At 41.6% G+C, this 24,323-nt stretch overlaps 1 protein-coding gene across 3 annotated transcripts in view; it reads right to left on the reverse strand.

The window, feature by feature from the left end:
- Window positions 1-24,323, reverse strand: part of LOC142372312 (thyrotropin receptor-like) — an 84,556-nt gene that overhangs the window by 33,161 nt on the left and 27,072 nt on the right. For 2 of the 3 annotated variants that reach the window (XM_075455168.1, XM_075455167.1), the window contains exons 4-6: window positions 24,151-24,225; window positions 23,727-23,801; window positions 23,545-23,622 (exon numbers count right to left, since the gene is read on the reverse strand). The exons of the other annotated variant lie outside the window; for it this stretch is intronic. In XM_075455168.1, coding sequence (XP_075311283.1) covers window positions 23,545-23,622; window positions 23,727-23,801; window positions 24,151-24,225 — 228 coding nt within the window. The remainder of the gene's footprint in view (window positions 1-23,544; window positions 23,623-23,726; window positions 23,802-24,150; window positions 24,226-24,323) is intronic. 3 annotated transcript variants of the gene reach the window in all.

The following is a 24,323-nucleotide window of genomic DNA, read 5'->3' on the forward strand; positions in this document are numbered from 1 at the left end:
AAGGAAGCAATGGTGATCGCTCAGGACCATGCCACGAAAGAGCAGAAGAGACATGCTCAGCTGTACAACAGGAAAGTGAAGGGATCCCTCATTAACATTGGTGACAGAGTGCTCTTGGCCAACAGGAAGGAAAGGGGTAAGAAGAAGCTTGCTGACTGGTGGGAATCAACCGTCTACACTGTGGTGGACATAAACCCAGAGACACATACGTACAGAATCCGCGACACAGTCACTGGACAGGAGAAGGTGATCCACAGGAACCTGCTGCTGCTGGCCAATTTTCTTCCTGTGGAGGACACATGTGACATGTCTGACCCAGCCTCATCCATTCTTGCTACAGAATCCTCTGCCCCAGGAACTGATGGCGTCAGAGAGGATGGAGAGACCTTGTTTGAGGGAGGGAGCGAGACTCTTTGCGGTGCTAGTGAGAGCCCTGATGCTGGAAGTGACAGGAACTCGCTTGTTACTGTGGAGAAGAGACAGTCCCCTTTGACTGATCCGGAACATGTGGACTCAGAGAGGAGAACCATAGAATGGATCACACAGCTGTCTGCTCCAAGTCTGTCTGCAGCGGATGTTACTGACATGACCAGCATGACCTCTGACCCCCAGAACTGCTCTGTTCCATCTGAGGGCCACACGGCAGATCTGTCTGTGACTTGTAACTCTGGCCCTGTGACTGCTGTGGACATCTTGACAAGTGTGAGTCAGCCAGCCCCTGCTCTTAGTGCCATGACACAGACAGACAATGCCTCAGACATTCTGCACACTGTTGACCAGACCTCAACCATGCATTGTGACCGTTCTGACGCACAGACACAAGTCAGGTCAAGATTTGGCCGTCTGGTCAAACCTGTGAACAGACTCATACAGACCATGTCCAGACAGGATGTTGTTCAGGACAAGTTCAGTGTCAAAGCAGTTTGCAAATCAGTGTTCCAGGCTTTTGCTGACTAAAACCTTAATCAGATGGCCTATGCCCCTTTGGGTCTGAAAGTTTTTGTATTGAGATAATGTTCGCTGTTTTCATTTTATACTGTGTCATGAGCCTGTACTACACTATGTTTTGGGGTCTTGTGGGGTGTATAAGGCACCCTGCTACCAGTTGTTGGATTGAGGGATAAGCGCTGCTCTCATGCCACTTCATCCTTAAGGGATACATTTGTTGTTGATTTTCTTGTTTATGTCCTCTGGTAATTTGTGAACTTGTAGTGTTCTCTATGGTGTAGACTGTGTAGTTGGTGCTCATAATTGATAAAATTCAGTGGGGGTGGGTGTAACGTTGTTAAAAATGCATCTTAATATTTGTTATTTCCAAATCGTATTTGTAAGTTTTATTTATCATTTCATGATTATTTTGAGTATTTATGAATTTTATCTCCGAGTTATATTCATTTACCATTATTTTATACATTTTCCCTGAGTTAATTACACACCTGCACTCTGCCCTTTTTGTTGCTCCTGGGCTTCTGTAGCCCCTCCCCTCTGTCCTCACAGTCCCGTTGTGTTTTGCTGAGGGTAAGTTGTGGGGAAAATACAGCAGTGACATCGTGTCATTTTCTTTGAAAATTTAGCCATTTATGATTTAAATATTTGTTGTACATTATTCTCTGTTATATACTTTATGTTACCAAGCTGTCTTGTGTTAATTTTTTTTATCGTTAATATAAGTTTTATGGATGTTTTTAGGTTCGCGTTTTTGGCGCGATTTATCCATGCGTTAGGTTAGCCCATAGCATCAGGTTGCTGGTTTGCACTTCCTGGCAGCGTTAACATTCTATGGTGTATATGTTTAGGAGCAGAGGTGTAGGGAGAGACAGAAGGCTAACAACCTCTGTTGATGTCTTTTGCAGGTATGTGTTTTTCATTTTTGCGTTATGAATTTTGTTTCTGTTTTGTTACTTCACCCCATGCTCTTGTGTTAATTTCGCCACGAGGTGGCAACGTTTTCTTCTCGTGTATTATTTTTGTTCTATGAAATGTTCTTCTGTAAAAGAAAATTTAAAGCTCAGACAGTCCCGTTGTGTTTTGCTGAGGGAGCAGAGGTGTAGGGAGAGACAGAAGGCTAACAACCTCTGTTGATGTCTTTTGCAGAAAATTAAACACAGAAAAGCAACGTCTTGAGTCCTCTTCCTACATGCCCAAATACACACCCGTTACACATGGAAATCTGTGAACTGATGACAGGTGTAGGTAAGGCTCAGCGATGCACATCGGAGGTAAAGACTGGCCTGTGTTGTCAGATCTAACATAGGTGCTACAAATAGCTCATGCTGACTCATGTCCACCACATATAATGGCAAGTATCAGAGCTCAAGAATCCTTTTTTTTTAAATTTTCATATAATGTTCAATCCATGTGCGTGGCTTACCTGGGGTAGATATTGCACCAGGTTGCTCCTAAAGAAGAAAGTAAGCTGGCTGGGAGCAGTGAGATGGTTTGGGAAACCTTGGGTTCAATTCAATTAATTTTTATTTATATAGCGCAAAATACAAGAAATGTCATCTCAAGGCACTTAGATAGTCCAATTCAAGCCAATTGGAAATCAATTAATTGTAATCATAATTATTCATAAAATAATCCAATTTGTTCATATAGAGCCAATTCAAAAAAAAATTCCTAGCGAAGGAAACTAACAGATTGCACTGAAACTTTTTTTTGTTTGTTGTATCATTCATTTGAATATTGCTTTGACATGTATCAGCTATCTAACCATCTTTCTGACTATGAGCAGCCCTTCATGGAAATTGTGTTCCATGATAGCAGTGGTGTCTTTCAGCAGGATTATACACCTTGCCCCTTTACAAAAATGTCTCAAAAAATTATGCAATGAGCAGGTAGCAAAGTTAATACATGAAGCAGAGCTAGTCTGACCACATGTCCCAACTATTGATCTCAGCTTACATCCCCGTCAGGAAAAGCACTCATAACCACAACACAAACTGTGAAATCATGGCCTGAAGGAGCCTCTCATCAATTGCAGGACTGCTTCCAGAGAACCAACCGGGACACCAAACATGGACCAAATCAAGACCAGGGGTCCGTTTCACAATGCTGGTTCAACAAACTCTGAGTCTATTCTTCAACTCTGAGATAGAAAACTCTGAGTTTTCGGTTCCAGAAACGCTGATTTGAGTGAGTTTAACCCCTTACTGCACGCTGTACCGTTAGCGGTACACTTGGGATTGGAATTGGATGGTATGCACTTTAGTTCAATCCTGAAACGCCATCCCTTAACAAGTATATTCATGCCATTCACCGTTAGAAAGCTGAGATTCACCCGATTCATTCAAGACCATTCCCGAATCAAATGGGTGCTCACAGCGATAACAGTAACAGACGTTAGCTCAGCTAGCCTCTAAGCTAACGTGTTTCAGTGTGACATGTCCACCTACCTTTCAAGCCTTGCCGTTATCCACCAAAACCTTTTCGTGACTCGGGGACACCTTGTAAAGCTTGCCGAGTATCCATGGTTATGAAATATGAAGTCCCTTTTCTTATAAACTTAATCCTCTCCTCACAATGTTGATGTATTGTCCAACCGCAAAACGTACTGTGGGCGACTAAAGATGCAGCTAGTTACCTTTCCAGCTGGCTCCGAGTCACATGCCAGTCAATTGCTGACAAATTTCTCAATGTGGAGGTGTGTCAGGTACTGTAGCTTCGATTGACACCAGACACAAGTCAATCGGAGCATGGTTAGTGGGTAGTACACGTCTTGAAAGCCAATGCGGACACGCTGAGAATATCGTCTTCACTACCCACAACAATACTTAGAATGACAGTAGTTCCAGCCAATGGCAATTTCCGTGGAAGTCATGTGGATAACCTTTTAGCCAATAGTCTAAGGTTTCCAACGGTGTATGGGACTATACTATCAAGCTTGTATGTGCCAAAACAAATCCATGCGTTATCGACCATAGGGGAAATGGCACTTGTGGTGCGTAACGTGCGTAATGTAAATGCATACAGATTGTTGCATTGAATCAGAACACACAAAGAGATTGTTATTGGTTTTGCGATTGAAAGATAGAAAGATATAAAGACAGATAGATATTATATCATACTGTAGTTATTGTAATAATGCTTCTGTCATTCTATTCCAGATTGACTGACATCCTCATACAAACAGTAGCAGGGAGCCCCAAGGTGTCAGCTTTCATTAGAGGCCAAAATTTTGTTTGTAGGCAAAGGGGTTGTCAACTTACAGGTGTTTGATTCTGGTTATACAGCTTTGGTAACCAAGTGTCCTTTTGGAGACTCCAAAAAGGAACTAAGGAAAACGCATAGACATACCTGTTGAAAAATACCTCTGAACAATTCATTTTTTGGTCTTTTGACTCCAAATTTGGACTGCATGAAGTCAAGACATGTGGCTCTGACCTAGCTGTGTCTATAGAGGCCTAGAGGTCCCTGAATGGCTTTACCCAATTTAATGTATAGGCAAACATATTGACGGGGAAACAACCCCATCATTCTAACCCCTCCCACTCTGGGTCAGTAAGACACAGCATCACACATACACTTTTATAATATTCCTGAGAGTGTTACCTTTCCAATGATACCAGACACATCTCTGAGTCTCAAAAGATGTGGGATCTGTGCTGTTTACAACTTGGGCATGTCGTTTTGGCAAAAAACCTGAAAATGGGGGGCTACTCAGAGTTAATCAACTCTGAGTAGTTTCACCTTGAGTTCAGCGTGTGTGCCACAACTTTAAAAAGCCAGCATCAATGGAGCCCCGATTCGACGACTCACCATGTCAACAGGGAAGAGGAGGGGCTACGTTTTTCACCAACCTCGAATTGGGAATCTTATTGCGCTCATACGGCGAGTTTCCACACATTTTTAGAAATAAGAACACCGCTGCAGCAACAAAAGCGGAAGTTTAAATGTAGTCCTTTGTAATCCCAAAAATATTACAGGGGAAAACTGCTTGAATGGTAACCCATTCATTTATTTCATTTAGGTGCAATCCCGCGGGGGAGAAGTGCACTTGGCAGCAGCTTAAGATGAAATCTAAAAACATTGGGGCTCTTGCAACAACCGTTCGTACGTTTGTTCTTAAGTTGTGCGTACGAGTGATTTAAGAGAATTTGCGCATTCACCAATCTTTTCGTATTTTACTTTTTTCTTTCAGGTACGAACAGAATTTACGAGTGATCCAGACCTGCCGTAGGAGTTTCGTAAAATAGTCCGCTGTTATTCTAATCAAGTTTGCTTGACTAATGGATTGTATGTTTAATTACTTTGAAGCAAACATAAATAAATATATACATTATACCCCATAATGATGCTGACATTATTCTGTTTTACTTAAATGATGCACTAATTGAAGGTTAATTTGACTCTGTATATAACAAGGTCAATGGGAAGCGTAACCAGCGGCTGACTTTCTACTTTTGGATCCCTTAGCGCGTCAGGCTCTTGGAAGAGAGCGTGTGTTCCGAGACCGTGTAGATATACTTGCGGAGACAGATGAATGGCTGGCATCGCGATTTAGATTCCCAAGGACTGTGCTGCTGCAGATATGCAGCTTGCTGGAGCCACAACTCCAGAGAGAAACACGCCGATCAAACCCAATTCCACCACACGTCCAGGTCCTCACCACCCTTGGATTTTTGGCCACTAGAACCTTTCAGAGGGAGATTGGAGACAGATCGGGGGTGTCCCAGTCCTCTGTGAGTCGTGCGCTCCCCTTGGTCATCAAAGCTCTCTCATCTGCTCTACAGCCCAGATCTATAGAATGCCAGATTTGCACAATATTGCCATGAATGAGGGTCTCCTACAACCTGAACCAGCCCAGCCCAGAAGGTGTGGTGCCAGAAGACCACCCCATCAAAGAGCCATCATGATGAAGCAACAACTGATTGCACGGCTTTAGTTGCAGTCATCGAGCGCCTGGCCATGGCGAGACGTTTTTTTTAAAGCCATTTTCATATCAAACCATTTCTTCTTTATTTCGGTGACATTACGAACTACAGGTGACACGGAATTAACAGCACTCGTAATAACTTCCCATTTCTTGGCTTTAGCAGGTCCTGTAATTCCACTGCTGACACTGGTAAATATGACAGATTTTCCTTTCTGGATCTCTGAAAGCAGAACTTCAGTCTCAGAGCCCCTAAAGTTGTTCTTTTTGCGCCTTGATGCCATTCTCATGACTCAAAACTCAACACTTCCTGGCACAGGAGAGAGGAAGCACAGCCTTATATGGTATCATTTTGGGCGTGGAGTATGCAAATCTACTATCCTCGTGCACGAGCAGTTAAATACACACAGGTGGCATTCATCATTTACGCAGGTTGTTTATGTTATGTCCATGGGGTTTTGTTGAATTGTTGAATGCCTTTATTGTCATTGAATTTAGTACAATGAGATTTCATAGAGCCACTCTAGTAAAGTGCGTCAACACATATACACTTAAAAAGTCCATCTTTACAATCCATACATACACACAGACACACACACATCCACATCCACATGCAAACATTGCAAATATCCCCCATTTTTGTCATATCAACAGCAGCATGTTTGATAAGAATAAAAGCATGTGTAACCCAGGTCAAAATAGACATTTGTTATTAAATAGTTAATAAATACAAAATAGAATTTCATCATTTAAATAATTTACTTTAGTGATATTAAAAACTTCTAAAATGGATAAATAGTATTAAAAACATTATTTCATGGTTTTGGTAATTTATTTTATCATTAGTTGAAGTTGAAAGGTCATATCTATCAGCCAATCACGTTGCTGATAGTCCTTCTCTTTCGGAGATTCTCGTCAGAATCGAGGAAGCAAGAACAGGTGTAGCCACGTTCGTGTGGAGCTCCAGCTAGAAGGATAAAAGAGCTAAGTTTCTAACTGGATTTGGCGATTTAATTTCTCACTAAGTGTTTTGTTTACCCTTCTGTCAATGTCAATAGACTGTGGTTTTGTTTAGCGTTTTAGTTTTGATTTACTGAGGAGATTCGCGGAGATACAGTTGCTTTTGAAGATCACGCATCCAGCGCGTGATCAGGGAAAAGAGATGGCGAGCCACCCGAGATAGGAGCAACGACGCTGAACCGTGCTTGTACATTGAAAGAAACACCTACTCTTCTGGTCTGGAATAGTGGACACCGGATTGAGAGGGAAATTGTTTCAGTTTGCCTTTTCCTTTCCCTGCCGGGGAGCTATCACCAACTGCGGTAAGACTGTGCTAGTTTAAGCCGCTATTCTTCTCCCCTCTGGATCACGTGAGCAGTGCGTGGACTGCTCCGCGCTGCTGTGTGAAAGGGAACGTCTCCTTTTCTCTTGCTAAATGACTGTTTAGCGCCAAGGACTTGATTTAATGGACATTGATACAGTTAACCGTTTGTGTTTCATGTTATGTGAATAATGTGAATGTGTTTAACTGAAAGGTTGATAATGGTGTTAACTTTCTCATGTGGGTTTATTGAGATGCTCTATGTTTCTTGGTTGTAATAACCTACTGGTAGAATTAAAATAACTAGTTATACCAAATAACTGCAAACTAACTGGATAACAAACTAAACTAGAATACTAATAAGAGCTCAACTAAGATACTAACTAAATAACTGAAACTGACTGAGTTGAAGTTAATTAGATGTTAAGAATTCATAATGGTTTTCTTTACTTAAAGGGTAACTGAGGGCGTATTCACACCTACCTCGTTTGGTCCGGACCAAACGTCCAAACGGACCAGATTTTCGTTGGTTCGGACCTTTTGGGATGGTCTGAATACAAACCACCGAACTCTGGTCCGGACCAAACAAGCGCACCGAGACCGAGCTGAAAGGTCGGACTCGGTCCGGATCAAACGAACCCTGGTGCGGATCTTTTGGAGGTGTGAAAGCAGACCGGACCTAATCCCAGACTTTTTGCTTTTTTGTACCTCGGGAGCATCCGTCGTTTGTCTGCTGCTAGGTAACAGAACAGAGCATCGTTCTTCTAATTACTAGACCGGCTGTGGTAAAGCTAACGAAAGACCGAATCAGCTTCTCCTTTGTAGCCGCCTTGCCCTTTGTCGTCGTTGTTGATAAATTACTTGTACAGCAGCATAGTAATTACACAGTTGTGAAAATAGCAAAACGTTGAAAAAACATATAGTTTTGATTGTATTAAAAGCAATAACGGCACGGAAAGCGTCCATGAATACATTCACTTTTGAACTTAGCACTTTGTGTTGCGCGTGTCGATTCTGACCAATAGCCGAACGACTTCAGGGCGCGTGGCTTTGTTGACATATTTTGGTCCGTTTACTGAAATGTACAATCTGAAAGCAAACCGCACCAAAATGAAAAAAAAAGGTTCGGACCAAAGCAAGTGAACTATCAGACTTTCCTGGTGTGAATACGCCCTGAGTAAAACTCAGATTCTTCTTTGGATTCACTTTGCATTCATATGCAATGGTTTTTCTGTGTTGAATGTTTGTATTGTAATGTTTTGAAGGATCCTATTTCTTAATAATACTACTTCTATTTCTATTTTTGATAAAGCCGGCAATTCTAAACTTATCTTTTGGTCTGTGGTGTTTTCTCTGGTTTCTCTTGCCAATTATTATTTTAACCAATTACTGCTCTTCTACGAATCTAGGTTTCTGGTCCAACAACAACTACTTTATTTCAATATTTGTTGTAAGTGCTACACATGTGATAAATGATAATAAATAGATGACTAGATAGATCTGATGAGCATAAAGTGCAAGGTGCTAAGTAACATCTGTGCAATCTGCATCATTAAAAAGTTAAAAAAGTTTAGCTTCATTTAAAAGTGTTGTTGCCTTAGGAAAGAAGCTATTCCTAAACCTGCTAGTTCTTGCTTTTAGACATCAATAACGTCTCCCTGAGGGCATGAGTTCAAACAGTGTGTGACCTGTTTTTAGTTCTTTTTTAGTTTTATATTGCTTTATTTTTCAAGTTCATGTTTAGTTCTTAGTTTTGCCATGTTTTAGTTTTCTCCCATGCCTTCGTTTCTTAGGTCAGTCCAGTATTTAATTTTGCCATGTTTTCCCCATAATTTCTGTTGCTCTGCCATCACCCTCATTCACATCACCTGTAGTTTTCCCATCAGCTGCACTCACTCACCTATCACCCGGTCAGTATTTAGTTTCCAGGTTTCCCCATGCACTTTGTGAGATCCTTACACCCTACACTACGGTCACAGCCAAGCCAAGCCAAGCCAAGTTAAGTCATGTCATGTCATGTCATGTCATGTCATGTCATGTCATGTCAAGTCTTTTGTTTTTTTATCTCAGCCTTAGTCATGTTTTGTTTTTCCACAGTCTAGTTTAGTTTTGTTATCCGGCTCAGCCACGCTTTATGTTGACCTTGTTTTTGAAAAATAAATCAAGTTTCCTTTTTTTGAAGTCCCCATCCGTGTCCTTTTTCACGCCTCGCATCCCACCATCTTGACAGTTTACACACTTTTTACGAAGTTAAGAGCTTTTGTTGAATCTGACGTGGCGTGTTCGTACAAGACCTTCGTATGAAAAAAGTAAGAGAAATTTAGAATAAAAATGCGAAAATGTTCTTGCATGAGGCCCAATGTTTGGTTTGTTATTCATATGTCATAACTTTACAAATATCCATCTCATAATCGCTACCTATTTTGTTTTGTTATTTGATGTCTTTATATCATAAGTCTATGTTTTATCTTTAACCTTCATATCTTAACAAGTTGTGGTGTTTTCAGAATCCTCAAAGACAAATGTGTTATAAGACGGAGGAATGGAGAAATCGAGTTTCTTTGTTTTACTAAACACTAACGCTAGAATTAGATTGTCTTACAAGACACGCCCAGGCAGACGTCACAACAGTTTTAGGTATACCATTGGCTGAAAGTGTAGTGAAGCCTACGTCATGCCCCGCCTCCGCGAATCAAACCCCAAAACCCGCGATCCAAAGTCAGAAGAAGAACAAGAACGAAGAATGAAGAAAGACTAAGACAGATAGAAAGATGACATGATAGAAAGATGAGGAGAAAGAAAAAGATCAGATCAAAGAAAGAAACAGAATGAAGTAGTAGAAAGATATACGTTTGTGTTTTTTTCGTCCGTCGTCACCTTGTCCATGTCTTTTTACGTTGCACGTTTTTAACCTCCACTGCTGCACACGTTATCCCATAGTTAGTTTACTCACCAAGAAAGCCAGCATTAAGCTTGTCAACTTTTTGTTAATATTTTGTGAATTTAAGTTCACCTCATCAGAGTTGGTCAGCAACCAAACCAACTCTGACACTTGGACATTTTTCCTCATTCTTTGCAGTGAAGTCCTCGATACCAGCCAGTTCCGTCTCCTAGGCAGAAGCCCCCCCCTCTGTTGTAGAAGAGCGACCTGTCCAGGCAACTTGAAAGTCCACGAAAGTCACCCACAACTGAGGAAGGCTTTGAGACACGGAACCAAGAGAAACCCACTTGGACCCTGCTGGCTACCACCTGGTGTGTTCAGAGCTGACTAACAGGGCCAAAGTGTCATCCCAAGTAAGGTCTGCCCTCTTCTTACCTTTCAGACGGAATACTGTTAAAATAATAAGTGACTCAAAGATGCAAATAGCAAACAAAGCTAGACTATTTGAGTAAATCCGGTATCCCTCCATTCCCCATAGTTCTTTTTCAATTCACTAAGTGTTTCCTATATAATCACCCATATTCAACGCATTTCTCCTATTTGTTTTAAGGTTCATGTCTTTGGTCATATCGTTTTGATAAATAGTTAATATATAGAAATAGAAATAGAAAAATACTTTATTTATCCCCCAATGGGGGAAATTCAAATTTGTCAGGTAGCTGAACATTTTTTTAAATATTTACAATGATTGAATTAACAACAATAAAACAACAATAATAATACTACTACTAACTAAATAATAATACTCAGCAGTCCCTGTTAAAAAGCCTTCTGGCTGTGGGGACAAAGGACCTCCTGAAGCTCTCAGTCCTGCAGCCTCTCACTGCAGCTGCTCCTCTGTCCTGCAGGATGCTGTGGAGAGGATGTTTATTGTTCTCTAAAACAGAATATCATTTCCACCACAGCACTGAGAGGCTCCAGCCTTGTACCTACAACAGAACCAGCCTTTTTCACCAGTTTGTCCAGGCGCCTACAGTTTCTGTCTGTAGTGCAACTCCCCCAGCAGACAGCAGCATAGAACAGTGCACTCTCAATGATAGTGTGATAAAACAAGCACATCATGTCACTGCAGACATTGAAGGACCTGAGCCGTCTCAGGAAAAAGAGATGGCTCTGGCCCCTCCTGTACACTGCTTCTATGTTGGCAGACCACTCCAGTTTATTATCCAGTACCACCCCCAGGAATTTGCAGGTCTGAACAGTCTCTAGCTCCCCTCCATCAATGCAGACTGACTGGTATGGAGTTTTAGATCTCCTGAAGTCCACCACCAGCTCTTTGGTCTTGGTGGTGTTCAGGAGCAAACAGTTCTTTTTGGTCCAGTCAGTAAAGGCCTCCACAAGGTCCCTGTACTCCTTCTCCTGTCCACCGCGCACACATGCCACAACAGCCGTATCATCAGAATACTTCTGAATGTGGCATGACTCTGAGTTGTACCTTAAGTCTGATGTGTACAGGGTGAAAAGAAAAGGAGCCAAAACAGTACCCTGCGGAGCCCCAGTACTGCATTCCAGTGTTCCAGAAACACATTTCCCCATCCTGACATACTGTGGTCTGGCAGACAAATAGTCTATAATCCATGATGTCAGGGAGGGGGCCACACCCATACCGAGCAGCTTGTCTTTCAGTATGGGAGGCCGTATGGTGTTGAAGGCACTGGAGAAGTCAAAGAACATGACTCTCACATATGAACCAGGCACATCCAGATGAGCATATGCCCGATGCAACATGTACAGAATCGCGTCTTCCACTCCTATGTGTTTCTGGTAGGCAAACTGGAGGGGGTCAAGAGCCTCAGCAACCTGCAATCTCATGCGACGAACAAGAAGTCTCTCCAAGGTCTTCATGATATGAGATGTCAGAGCCACCGGTCTGTAGTCATTCAGCTCCACCGGTTGCCCCAATTTGGACACCGGTATGAGACAAGACGTTTTCCACAGTACTGGGACTTTTTCAATCTGAATGCTCATATTGAAGAGCCTCTGAAGAGGGACTGCTGGTTGACCAGCACAGTCCCTCAGAAGCCTTGGACAGACTCCATCTGGGCCTGAAGCCCTCCCTGGCTTAAAGGGATAGTTCGCCTCTTTTGACATGAAGCTGTACGACATCCCATTCTAGTAATATTATTTATGAACATTTTCCTACCCCCTGCTGCGTCCTGTGAGCTGAGTTACAGCCTCGTTTGGTGGGGGGGGGAAGTAAGTAGTCCGGCTAGTTGGCTGGGGCTTCACAAATAAAGCGTTTTGCTTCTGAAAAGAATATGCATTCAAAAGAGTAATACATTTGCATCACAAAATCGTATCTCCCGAAAAAGTTACACCTCACAATCGCTTGGCACTAGGTTGCAGTATCAATGCGCGCTGCCGCCTGCCGACAGCTGCGCCTGTTTCTCGGTGTTTACTGCTCGGAAAGTTAACGTAATCATGTCTGACTGCGACACCAATGATGAAGACATCCCTTTTACCACAGAGCTAAAGGGATATCTTTATGAACCAGAATATACAGATGCCGAACTTCACCAGATGGAATTAGAACGGGCAGAGAGAGAGAGGAGGGACAGAGAAGTGGTCCCAGCTGAAGTTGGAGCCACAGCTGCAGCTGTGAGACACAGGGTGACCGACAAATGGTGGTGCACTTGTTCGAAGTGCCCAGTAATGCCAACGGAGGTGGAGAGCTGGCCTGGGTCGCTTCTTCCAGTTCATTTTGGCAACGTGGAAAAAGGTCCAGCATTCAGGATTGCGGGGAAGTCTTTATGATTTGTGATGCAGACAGAAGCTGGTACACTGGCCTCTTCATCAATTGAAAGGTCTTGCATCTGTGGCATGATGAGTTCCCAGTCGTGGCAGCAGTAGCTCTCCACCTCATCTGCTATCCATTGTGCTGTACTGCTCTCCCTGCCTCCCTCATCCTCCATACCAGGATAGTAACCTCCACCAACCTCCCTGGAGATATATGCCTACCGATGTTTAACGCACTTATTGTAAGTCGCTTTGGTTAAAAGCGTCTGCAAAATGACCGTAATGTAATATGGTATACTAGCTCGGCACGGCTCGATACGGCTCGGTTTGGTTGTGTTTCCATTTACAACCGAGTATCACTTGGTGCCTCCTCGATGTGGGCGGGGTCGTCGTAACACGGCTGCGCGACCAGAACAACAACAACAACATAGGAGGAGGATAGCATGGAGGACATGGAGGCGCTCGTGTTGCTGCTCACCCTGTGGCTTTTTGTCGCACAGAAGGCAAGAGAAGAGAGCCAGAGAAGACTCCTGGCCGCCAGACAAAACAGTATTGAAAAGTGACGACACTCATCGGCCAATCAGTGGAAGGCAGTCGGCTGACGTCACGTTTTAGTAACGCTTCAGCCCGCTTGGAACCAGGGCTGAGGTGGTACGGAAAATCGTCCCGGTTGCAGGTACTGCGTGCTAGTGGAAACACGCAATAGCGCGCCGAGCCGAAGCGAGCTAGTGGAAAAGCGCCATTAGAGTATGATCCTTGTGATCATATGATTGGTTGGATACAACCAATTAAGTGGAATTGAGTTCACTTAAAAGAGCTGGCACAAACACCAGATTGACCAACACATCACTACAAGTTGCTAGTAAGATAATAGACACACATGATGGAAATTCTTAAATGCATTTATTAATACTCACACACTCATTTAAATGAACAATAAAAAAAAATAAACAAGAACTGGCCTAACATGTGATGTGCTGTGCTTAGACATGATCAGCAGGGTGAACCTCCTGTGTTCTGCGTCTCCTTGAGGTTCCCCTATCTACTGCCAAGTTGAACCACCGGATGGCATGCTTGCAGACATCATGTTCAGTGGAAGCACGAGCGACAGGATTTTTTCTGACAGAATCTGTAATCACAAAAGGAGATTTTCAATTAAGTTATCATCCGCCATCATAATCACAATTTGTAATGTGACAGGATACACATAGTGATGCACTCCAAAACAGACAATCTGTCTCATACTTCAGACATAGAATTTCTAAATACAGACTAACAAAAATAACCTGTGTATAGTCAACTTAGATGAATGAGTGATGAGTGAATGATATAGTGACCAAAACTATCAGGGTTAACTCAAATCTACATTACCTACCGGCAATATGCTATGTGAGCTAGCTAACCACGCTCGCTATGCTATATGCTATATATGCTATATCGCTATGCTATATTTCAAAGTTAAAAGTTAAATCATAGAGACAGATTCACCCACTTTCCATCTGCATAAACAAGCACATATCAACAGTTTTAACAGTTTACTTACAGTGTATGATCTGCCGAAGGAGACGTTTCGCTGTTGCTTTCCAATTTCGAATGACGCTGTAACAAAGAATGGTGCGGATCCGCCTCGAGCAGGGGTGTCAAACTGGTCCATGAAAGGGCCGTGTGGCTGCAGGTTTTTGTTCCAACCCTGTGACAGCACAGCTGACTTGTTTCATTCAATCAACTGAACTGTCTGCACTGAAGGTCTTACCAGTTCATTTGATTGAAGGAAACAGTACCCAGATCCTTTATTTAAGTATAGATACTGGTGTTCAAAATTACTCAATTAAAAGTTGAAGTATCAACTCAAGCTTTCTACTCAAGTAGAAGTGAAACAGTAAAGGCTTAGAAAGATACTGTTTAAGTATAAAAGTAAAGTAAAAAGGGTGAAAAATCATAAATGCACTGCATATCTAATTTTATATGTGGATATGCTATCAAAGACGACCAACCAAGTTTTGGCCTGATAATATGCACACGAGTTATTTAAACGTACAAATATGTTTATTTATACGTTCTAGAATGCGCTGCTGAGGGTGGCAGCACGTTGGAGTAGCTCTGTACCTCACATTGAGATTTATTCTTTTTTCTAAATTTCATTCCTGTTTTTTCTTGGAAGAAATTGCATTTTTTGGACAACTGTTCCTTCCTGCCTTGGATGCTGTGCAGCTGGATTGATTTTTCCCAATACTTTTGTATATTTTGCTCTTTTGTTATGATGCATAACCATAGCAACAAGGTGGTTTACAACAGGGAGCAGCTGATTAACATTGGAAAAGCAGAAATAATTCGACAACTGAAGCCAGAAATCCCACTGGAATTGAAAAGGAGGCGTCGTGGATGCAGAGCAGGAGCAAAGAGGAGAGAAAGAAAGAAGAAGTTCAAACCATCTCTGCCATCCGTCATCATGGGCAATGTAAGATCGTTAGCCAACAAGTTGGATGAACTTCTAGCCTTGACAAGGACTCAGCAAGAATATCGGGAATGTAGCATTATGTGTTTTACTGAGACATGGCTACAGGATCATATCCCCAACTCCAGCGTCTCTCTGCCGGGCTTCCTGACTGTACGAGCTGATCGAGATTTAAATAGTAGCAGGAAAAGGAAAGGGGGTGGATTGGCAGTGCTTGTCAACAACAGATGGTGTCACCCAGGACATGTTACTGTTAAGAGTTGTCTCTGCAGTCCTGACATTGAACTATTGGCAGTAAGTTTTCGTCCATATTATTTGTCAAGAGAGTTCACCAGTGTTGTTTTGGTGGCTGTTTCAGGGTCTCCGCGGATCCTTAAAAAGTATTAAAAAGTCTTAAATAAAAAATACTTTTTTTAAGGTCTTAAAATGTCTTAAATTTCGCCGATTTTCGAAGAGTGGCATTAAATTTCATCTGGGCGAAATGAAAGAAGGATATGTCTGGAAAGACGATTTTCTATAGCTCTGTGCACAATATGGCGACCGCTGACGTTTTGTGTGTGCGCCAGTACTTCCGGTGAAAACTTCCGGTGATATGACAGCTAGCGTCAGGTTAGGGCCAGTGGCCGTAAACAAAGGTTAACTTATAGCCGATGTAGGAGCCATTTGAATAGTTTATGTTTATCATTTATTGTCTTTAAATATTATCATTTACAAATTCCATGTTTTTACATTCAGAACTTCATTTGTTTCTCTACATCCAATATAATTCCTGTTTTGAGTATGAGTGAGTGAGTGAGTGTGAATGACTGAGTACGCCCTCTACAGGCAAAGGGGGAAATATGCCGACAGGTATATAGGTGTGCCATCCGGATGCCAATAGGGGGGTTCGGTGATGCGCACACCATCAAAGACCGTGGCAAAGAGAGGAAGGAATGGACATTGGAATCCAGAACATTAGGAATTTACAAAGACACTTGAACCCTTGAAGTGTGTAATTTATATTATTTCTGTTAATAAACCACAATCAACTTTATTTTCGACTCCTCGACTGTTTAACACGAGTCAGTGATCATCACACCGAACCCCAGGAATTGTCAAACAAACAAAGGTCAATGGGACACCAAAATAACACCAAGGTTTGGACAATACAGCCGAGAAGAAAGATGATAATATAACGTAGCTAAAAAGACTAGCTTTCTTCTGTAGCCTAATGCTTACCGATTTAGCAAGCCTAGCAGCCTAGTTGCTAATGCTAGCCGCAGTAACGTTACCAAACATACCTGACGTCAAGGTGTTGGCTGAGCAGGGGCAAGATTATGGAGGTGCAGAGTTAACTTCATAATGGGTGAGTGCAGGTTTCATTCACTTGTTTTCATTCTTTCACAGGATTGATTCCCTTCATTGGTTTACCCGATTGCTGGCCGCCGAGCCATTATGTGTCTGGGTTTGTGTAGGTTACTGATCATGGTTGTTAGCAGTCGATAGTCAGGTTGTATGATGTGTGTGAGAGTGTGTATTTTTTCTATCGGTAGGCTACGTGCCATTGACTGTATGAGCGGTCTGTGCTCGTTTTTATTTATTTGATTAGATTGGAGATACTTTATTAATCCCGAAGGAAATTTGATTTTGTCGTGTGGTTTATGCTGCAAAGTCACAGTCCATATATGGACAGCTGACTATTGCATAAACCAGTCTGTGCTTCACGTGAGTTGTCCAAAGTTCTGGTTTAAGTTAACTTGGGTTGTAAAATCGTTTTGCTAGTTGTAAAAGCACAGTAGACATAACTCGAAAATTAGGTTCAATTATGGATTTATTTTGCTCAGAGCCTCAGACAAACAGACAGACAAATGGCAGCGAAAACACGCTCCTTCGCAGATGTGTGACAATCGGGCACGATTGTCCTGTAGTGTGTGGTGTTCCCTTGTGCGTTCGAATCTTATGCGATCATGTTGACACTGAAGCACACATTTCACACTGGACTTTTTTTCAACACCGAACAGCCTAGAGTGTAGTTTTTATATATATTTTTGCCGTGGTAATGGTCTTAATTTTTATTCTTAGAGGTCTTAAAAAGGTCTTAAATGTCATTAAATTTGTTGATTAAAAATGTGCAGATACCCTGTGTTTACATTCCACCCTCAGCTGTTGCCGACACTGCATGTGATGTCATCAGTTCCGTTGTTGCTCAGATACAGACACAACACCCCAATTCTTTTGTGGCAATATCTGGTGATTTTAATCATGCCTCACTCTCTGCTACACTGCCAACTTTTCAACAGTTTGTCAGCTGCTCTACCAGAGAAAACAAGACATTGGATTTGTTTTACACAAATGTCAAGGATTCATACATTTCCAAATCAAGACCTCCCCTGGGTAAATCAGATCACAACCTTGTTTTTCTCTGTTCAGCATATAAACCCCTTGTCCAGAGACTACCTGTCACAAAAAGGACTGTTAGAAAGTGGTCACAAGAAGCTGAAGAAGCCTTACAGGGTTGTTTTGATGCAACCGATTGGATTTCTCTTTGTAAGCCACATGGAGAGGACATTAATGCCATGACTGAGTGTGTGACTGACTATATAAACTTCTGTGTGGACAAAACCATCCCCATCAGAACAGTGAGATGCTTCCCTAATAACAAACCCTGGATCACCAGTGAGCTAAAAGAACTATTGAACAAGAAAAAAAGAGCCTTTAGGGAGCGAGACAGGGAGTTACTGAGGAGTATACAGAAGCAGCTCAAAGTCAAGATCAGAGAGAGCAAGGAGGTGTATAGAAAGAAGCTTGAGAGTAAACTGCAGAGGAACAATATCAGAGATGTGTGGTCAGGAATGAAGAAGATCACAGGCCTCAAACAGAGGGAGGATCGGATGGATGGAAGTCTGGACAGAGCAAATGAGCTGAACACATTCTTCAACAGGTTCAGTTCAGGAACAAGCTCACCATCCTCCCCTCCTGTTCCCAGCCAAAGAGACATCCCACCCTCCTCTGACCCACAGCTTTCCTGTAACATCTCCACCTCCACCTCAGTCATGGATTCTTCTGCTTCCACTAGTTTGTCTTCAACCCAATCAGGAGATGCTGCTGTCCCCTTTGCCTCCCCCTCCCACTTTTCTGTTTCTAGAAGTCAGGTGAAGACGCAGTTGGAGAGACTGAACCGGAACAAGGCTGCAGGTCCAGATGGTGTCAGCCCCCGAGTCCTGAAGGCCTGTGCAGAGCAGCTCTGTGGGATTCTGCAACACCTTTTCAACCTTAGCTTGACCCAAGAGAAGGTACCACTGTTGTGGAAGACATCCTGTCTGGTTCCGGTACCAAAGAAAACTCATCCTTCAGACATCAATTACTACAGACCTGTTGCCCTGACATCCCACATCATGAAGGTCCTGGAGAGACTCCTGTTGACCCACCTGTGTAAGCAGACCAGCACATATCAGGACCCCCTGCAGTTTGCTTATCGCCATGGAGTTGGAGTTGAAGATGCTATCATACACCTGCTTCAACAAACCCACTGTCATCTGGACAAAGCAGGCAGCACTGTGAGGATCATGTTCTTTGATTTCTCCAGTGCATTTAACACAATCCAGCCTGATTTGCTTCGTCTGAAACTCCAGAAGACTCAGGTGGAGGCCTCAACAATCACCTGGATTAATGACTACCTGACAAACAGACCACAGTTTGTCAGACTGAAGAATTGTGTGTCTAACCAGGTGATCAGCAGCACAGGAGCACCACAGGGGACTGTACTCTCACCATTCCTTTTCACTCTGTACACTTCAGACTTCCAGTACAAGTCAGACTCCTGTCATCTACAGAAATATTCAGATGACTCTGCAGTTGTCGGGTGTATCAGAGATGGACAAGAAGCTGAGTACAGAGAGCTGGTGGACCGCTTTGTGGCATGGTGTGGGAACAATCATCTCATCTGGAATGTTAACAAAACAAAGGAGATGATTGTAGATTTCAGGAGAAACAGGGTCAGATCAAACCCTGTTTCCATCATGGGAGAAGAAGTGGAGGTGGTTGAGGAATATAAATACCTTGGTGTTCATGTGGACAACAGACTGGACTGGAGACACAACAGTGAAGCCATCTACAAGAAAGGACAGAGCAGACTGTACTTCTTGAGGAAGCTAAGGTCCTTCAAGGTTTGCAACAAGATGTTGCAGATCTTCTACAAGTCAGTTGTTGAGAGCGTCATTTCCTCTTGCGTCATCTGTTGGGGCAGCAGCATCAGAACCAGGGACCTAAAAAGACTCAACAACCTGATAAAGAAGGCTGGTTCTGTTCTGGGGACGACTGTGGAACCTCTGGAGACAATAATGCAAAGAAGGATTTTGCATAAAATCAAGAGAATTATGGACAACCCTGAACATCCTCTCCATGAGACTGTTATCGGAAAACAGAGTCTCTTCAGTCAAAGGCTTCTTCAGTTTGGATGCAAAATGGACCGCTACAGGAAATCATTCCTGCCCACAGCCATCAGCATCTATAATAACTCCTTGATTTAATTGAGCTACATCAACATTTAATTTCCCTCTGGGATAAATAAAGTATTTTTGAATTTGAATTGAATTTGAATTTAGAACACACAATGGATTACATCATACGGCTACCAGAACCCTTTGTTTACCCGCAAAAGAATCTGATTTTCAAAGTTCTTGGAATCAGTACGAGCCCGTTTTGGTGTGAAGATCATTCCTGCTGTTCTGAACAGTCTCTCGCAGGCTGCAGAGGCTTGAAGTGCTGTGTTGAGTCTCAATGACAGATTGCAGACTGGTGGGAAAGACTTAAGTACCTCTGCTGTATCACCTGGAAACCCCAGGTACATCTCCAGCTTGTTGGCATTTCCTTGTTTGATTGCAGAAAAGAAGTCCTCCTCTTCTGAAGAATGGGAGTTTTCAGATTGCCTTTCAACATCTTGGTCTTTCAAGTGACATTTTATGTAGTTAAGGCCTATGAAATCACATTGGATTACTATTGGATTACAATATTAATTCCAACAGTAAATGATGGCATGATGATTGACACACTTTATAAGTTTAAAATTAAGAAAGGACCATATATTTCAAATGCAGGCTTTTCCTCTACTGCTATCATTAGCCTACTCAATTCAACAGTGAAAGTCTTACCAAGTTTCAGGATGCATTCATTGAGGAGAAATAAAAAAATGTTTCTAATGCCACTAACATTAACAAAGCTGACACTGGAAGTGACTCGAGCTATAGAACTACCTAGCACTAATGAATACAGTAGCAAATGTATCTAAAACAGCCAACTGTATACTTTGTTATAGACTACTAGGAAAACATAACGCTTACCTGTATGTGATTTTTCAAAGTGGACGGTGAGTTTTTGAATGCTATAAACTCATGCCGCTTCGGTGCTCAAGGTTTGCAGCGCATTCCATAGGAGTTGTCTTTAGTTCCAGCGATTTCAAATAACTCTTGCAGGTAGGGCCAGGGCTGTTGAATGACTTGAGGGCTCACTTGTGCCTTCAGACATTTTGCTGGACTGGGAACTGCTAGAACAACCGCTTGAATCACTGCTGCGGCTTTTCTCCAACGCCAACATACTGCCTGTGGAATCCCTTCAACATTCAAGCGCAAAGGAAGAACCCACTCTCTATCGTTGGTTACATCAGAACCAGTGTTGTTTTTGACAACCATCTTAGATTTAGTCTTAGTCTTAGTCTTTTGGACTAAAATGCTTATTAGTTTTAGTCACATTTTAGTCACTTCTATATGTGATAGTTTTAGTCCAGTTTTAGTCGACGAAAACTCAAAAGGGTTTTAGTCTAGTTTTAGTCGACGAAAAGTCAAAAAGGTTTTAGTCTAGTTTTAGTCAAAAAAAAAAAGAAAAAATAAGTATAGTCTACCGTGTTAAGAAAATAGTATGGTCTTAACTATCAAACAAGCAGAACAAAAATACATAGCTTATTAACTGACCCTGTACTAAAGCTTTCTGATTTTTCATTCTGTACTGTGCGTGTGTCCCAACTTTACTGTAAGCACACTAAACGCACAGGTCCTGGTTAGGGCTGCACAACGTCACTTGTGGCTTTTAGGCTAAAGCTAGCAGACTCTACGTATAACAGTAACTCGACCTGTTTAACATATCAAGTTACGTGCTGACAGAACGTACACACAAAGAGATAACCACACCTCACTGAATGTAAACATGGCTAAACATGCTGCTAAAGTAACACACACATAATGCATTGACGTTAGCGTAACAAAAGCTAACTTTAGCCTGAAGTTAGCAGCCCATTTGCGCCAGGAGTATGTGGAAAACGTACTAATGTATTAGCTTACTACGAAATTTATCGATTATGTTAACAGCATTTGTAACTTACCTTCGAAAAAATATCCCTGTGCCGAGCCTTAAGGTGCCGCAGCAGATACATTTTAGGTTTTAATTGACACACACAATAAGCAGAAATGTCATGCATTTTAAACGTCTGACAGATCACCCACTAACATTTTCGTCCATTCTCGTCTCATCAACGAAAACTCACACACGTCTCGTCATGTTTTCGTCATCAGAGAGCTATGTTTATCTCGTCACCGTCTCGTTATTGTCATGAAAAAAAGTGGCGTCAACGAAATGATTTCGTCATCGTCATCCTTGACAAAAACAACACTGATCAGAACCAATGAGATCTCTGAATTGCATATTTTAGTGCGTTTGAATCTAAACACACAATCCATTGGATATCGCACACGGGAAGAGACAGTGATAGCATTAAAAAAGAAAAAAAAGAGAGAGAAATAAAAGTAACGATCCAATATTTTTAAATGTAAGGAGTAGAAAGTACAAATAATTGTGTTGAAAAAATAAGGAGTAGAAGTAAAAAGTTGTGATAAAAATAAATAATCAAGAAAGTACAGATACCAGAAAATTCTACTTAAGTACAATAACGAAGTATTTGTACTTCGTTACTTGACACTTCTGGATCTCAGTGCTGCCTTTGATACAGTCGATCATATTGCTCCACAAACTGGGAAAATGGGTGGGACTTTCTGCCACAGCATTAAACTGGTTTCAAGACTACTTTGTGTCTAGGAAATCACACATCTGAGCAGAAAAAAATGGCATGTGGAGTTCCTCAGAGTTCAATTCTTGAACCTCTATTATTCAACATTTTTATGATCCCACTGGCTCAGATTATGTAGAGCAACAACATATACTGACGCAGTTATGGAAACGACACACAAATCTACATCCCCATATCACCTGGGTGTTGTAATCCCTTACAAGTACACATGAAATGCTTCGAACAAATAAACAACTGGACAAAGGGTCCAGAATTGACTTCTGTTAGATAATGATAATGACATAACAGAGGTAATTGTCTTTAAAGGACTTGATTACAGTAACAGTGTATCTACTGTTATGCCTAAAAGATGGATCAGAGAGCTGCAGCTGAGTCCTCACTGAGACCAGAAAAGAATCATATGACTCCAGTCCCGACGTCTCTACACAAATCAAAGAGTTGATTTTAAAATATTGCTGTTTTATAAAGCTTTACATGGTTTGGGGCCAAAGTACATCTCAGATCTTCTAGTACATTATGAACCAGTGTGTTAATGGGTGAATGTGGCTTGTTGTATAAAAGTGCTTTAAGTGGTCAACTCGACTAGAAAAGCACTATTTAAGCACAGTTCATTTACCATTTAACATTAAAGACATGTCAGGCCTTCAGGAACTGATTTGCTTTCTGTCCCCAGACTTAGAACTAAAAGTGGATAACCTGCTTTTTAGTTTTTATGCACCATATATGTGGAACAAACTCCCAGATATCTGCTGGTCTGAGTCAACTCTTGCTTCTTTTAAATCAAACCAGACTTCCCTGTTTACCACTGTTTCCCTGTTTATAACTTTCACTGCTCTGTATCTCTCTCTTTTAGTTTTATATTCTATGTAAAGCACTTTGAATCACCTTGTTGTTGAATTGTGCTATATAAAAAAATCCGCCTTGCCCTGCTCTCAAGCTACATTTTTTATTTTATTAATTTTGATTTTTTTTGATTGAACAAAGATTAGCAGTATTACACTACCAGTTCAAAGCAATTAGAGAAAATTGAAGAAAAAAAAAATTCAACTACCCATTGCAAATAGAAAAATCAATTACAGTGTCATTGTGCCATTCCAATATCAGAGTAATTTACAATGACTCTGAAACTTGTATTGATACTATTGCTTAACAAATTTCAACTTACATGGTCAGCGCATTCGCAGATATTCCTGTGAAAGAATTAGCAGGAATGACTTGGATGAAGACATTCTCCACTATTTCCCTGTTTAAAAAGAATAGGAATTCAAACTTTTTCACCTATTGGGAATAAATACATTTTGGCAAATGAAAAGTCATTGCAAATATTAATTCTTAAATAATACATACAAAATAAAGTCCTCTTGGCTTGACTGAATATTCTGTAGCCCAGGAAAGGAGGTGAGACCCGTGTTTGTGATCCCACTGTGATAAAACACACGAGTCAAAAACCAGCCAATACTTGACAGGAGACAATATTATATTGCAAATTTTTGCTAGTATTTATTTTTTTTAATGTTAGGACAGTATGAGAGAGACAGGAAGCAGGGGGCAGAGAGAGGGGAAAGACATGCAGCACAGGGCTGCTTGGTGTGGGAGTTGAACTGGGGCCTGCTGCAGCGAGAGCTGTAGCCTCTGTACATGGGGTGGCTGCTTAACCCACTACGCCACTGACCGCCCCTTGGCTAGTATTTTTAAATCTTACTTGAAGCTTAAGACAACATTATGAACCGATTGAAAATAAATAAAAATAAAAAAACAGAATCATACTTACAGGTATTTTAAGTTTGGGAGATCCTTAAATGCCTCTTGATGAATGTATGATAGTGTTTTTATACCAGTTAGTTGTCTGTTGAACACACACACACACACACACACACACACGCACTCATAATTCTTATTAAGGGAATTCCAATGATGATGTATTGTGAGTACTTTAATTTTTTT

This window comes from Odontesthes bonariensis, chromosome 22 (assembly GCF_027942865.1).
Source record: "Odontesthes bonariensis isolate fOdoBon6 chromosome 22, fOdoBon6.hap1, whole genome shotgun sequence".
In the NCBI taxonomy this organism is placed as follows: domain Eukaryota; kingdom Metazoa; phylum Chordata; class Actinopteri; order Atheriniformes; family Atherinopsidae; genus Odontesthes; species Odontesthes bonariensis.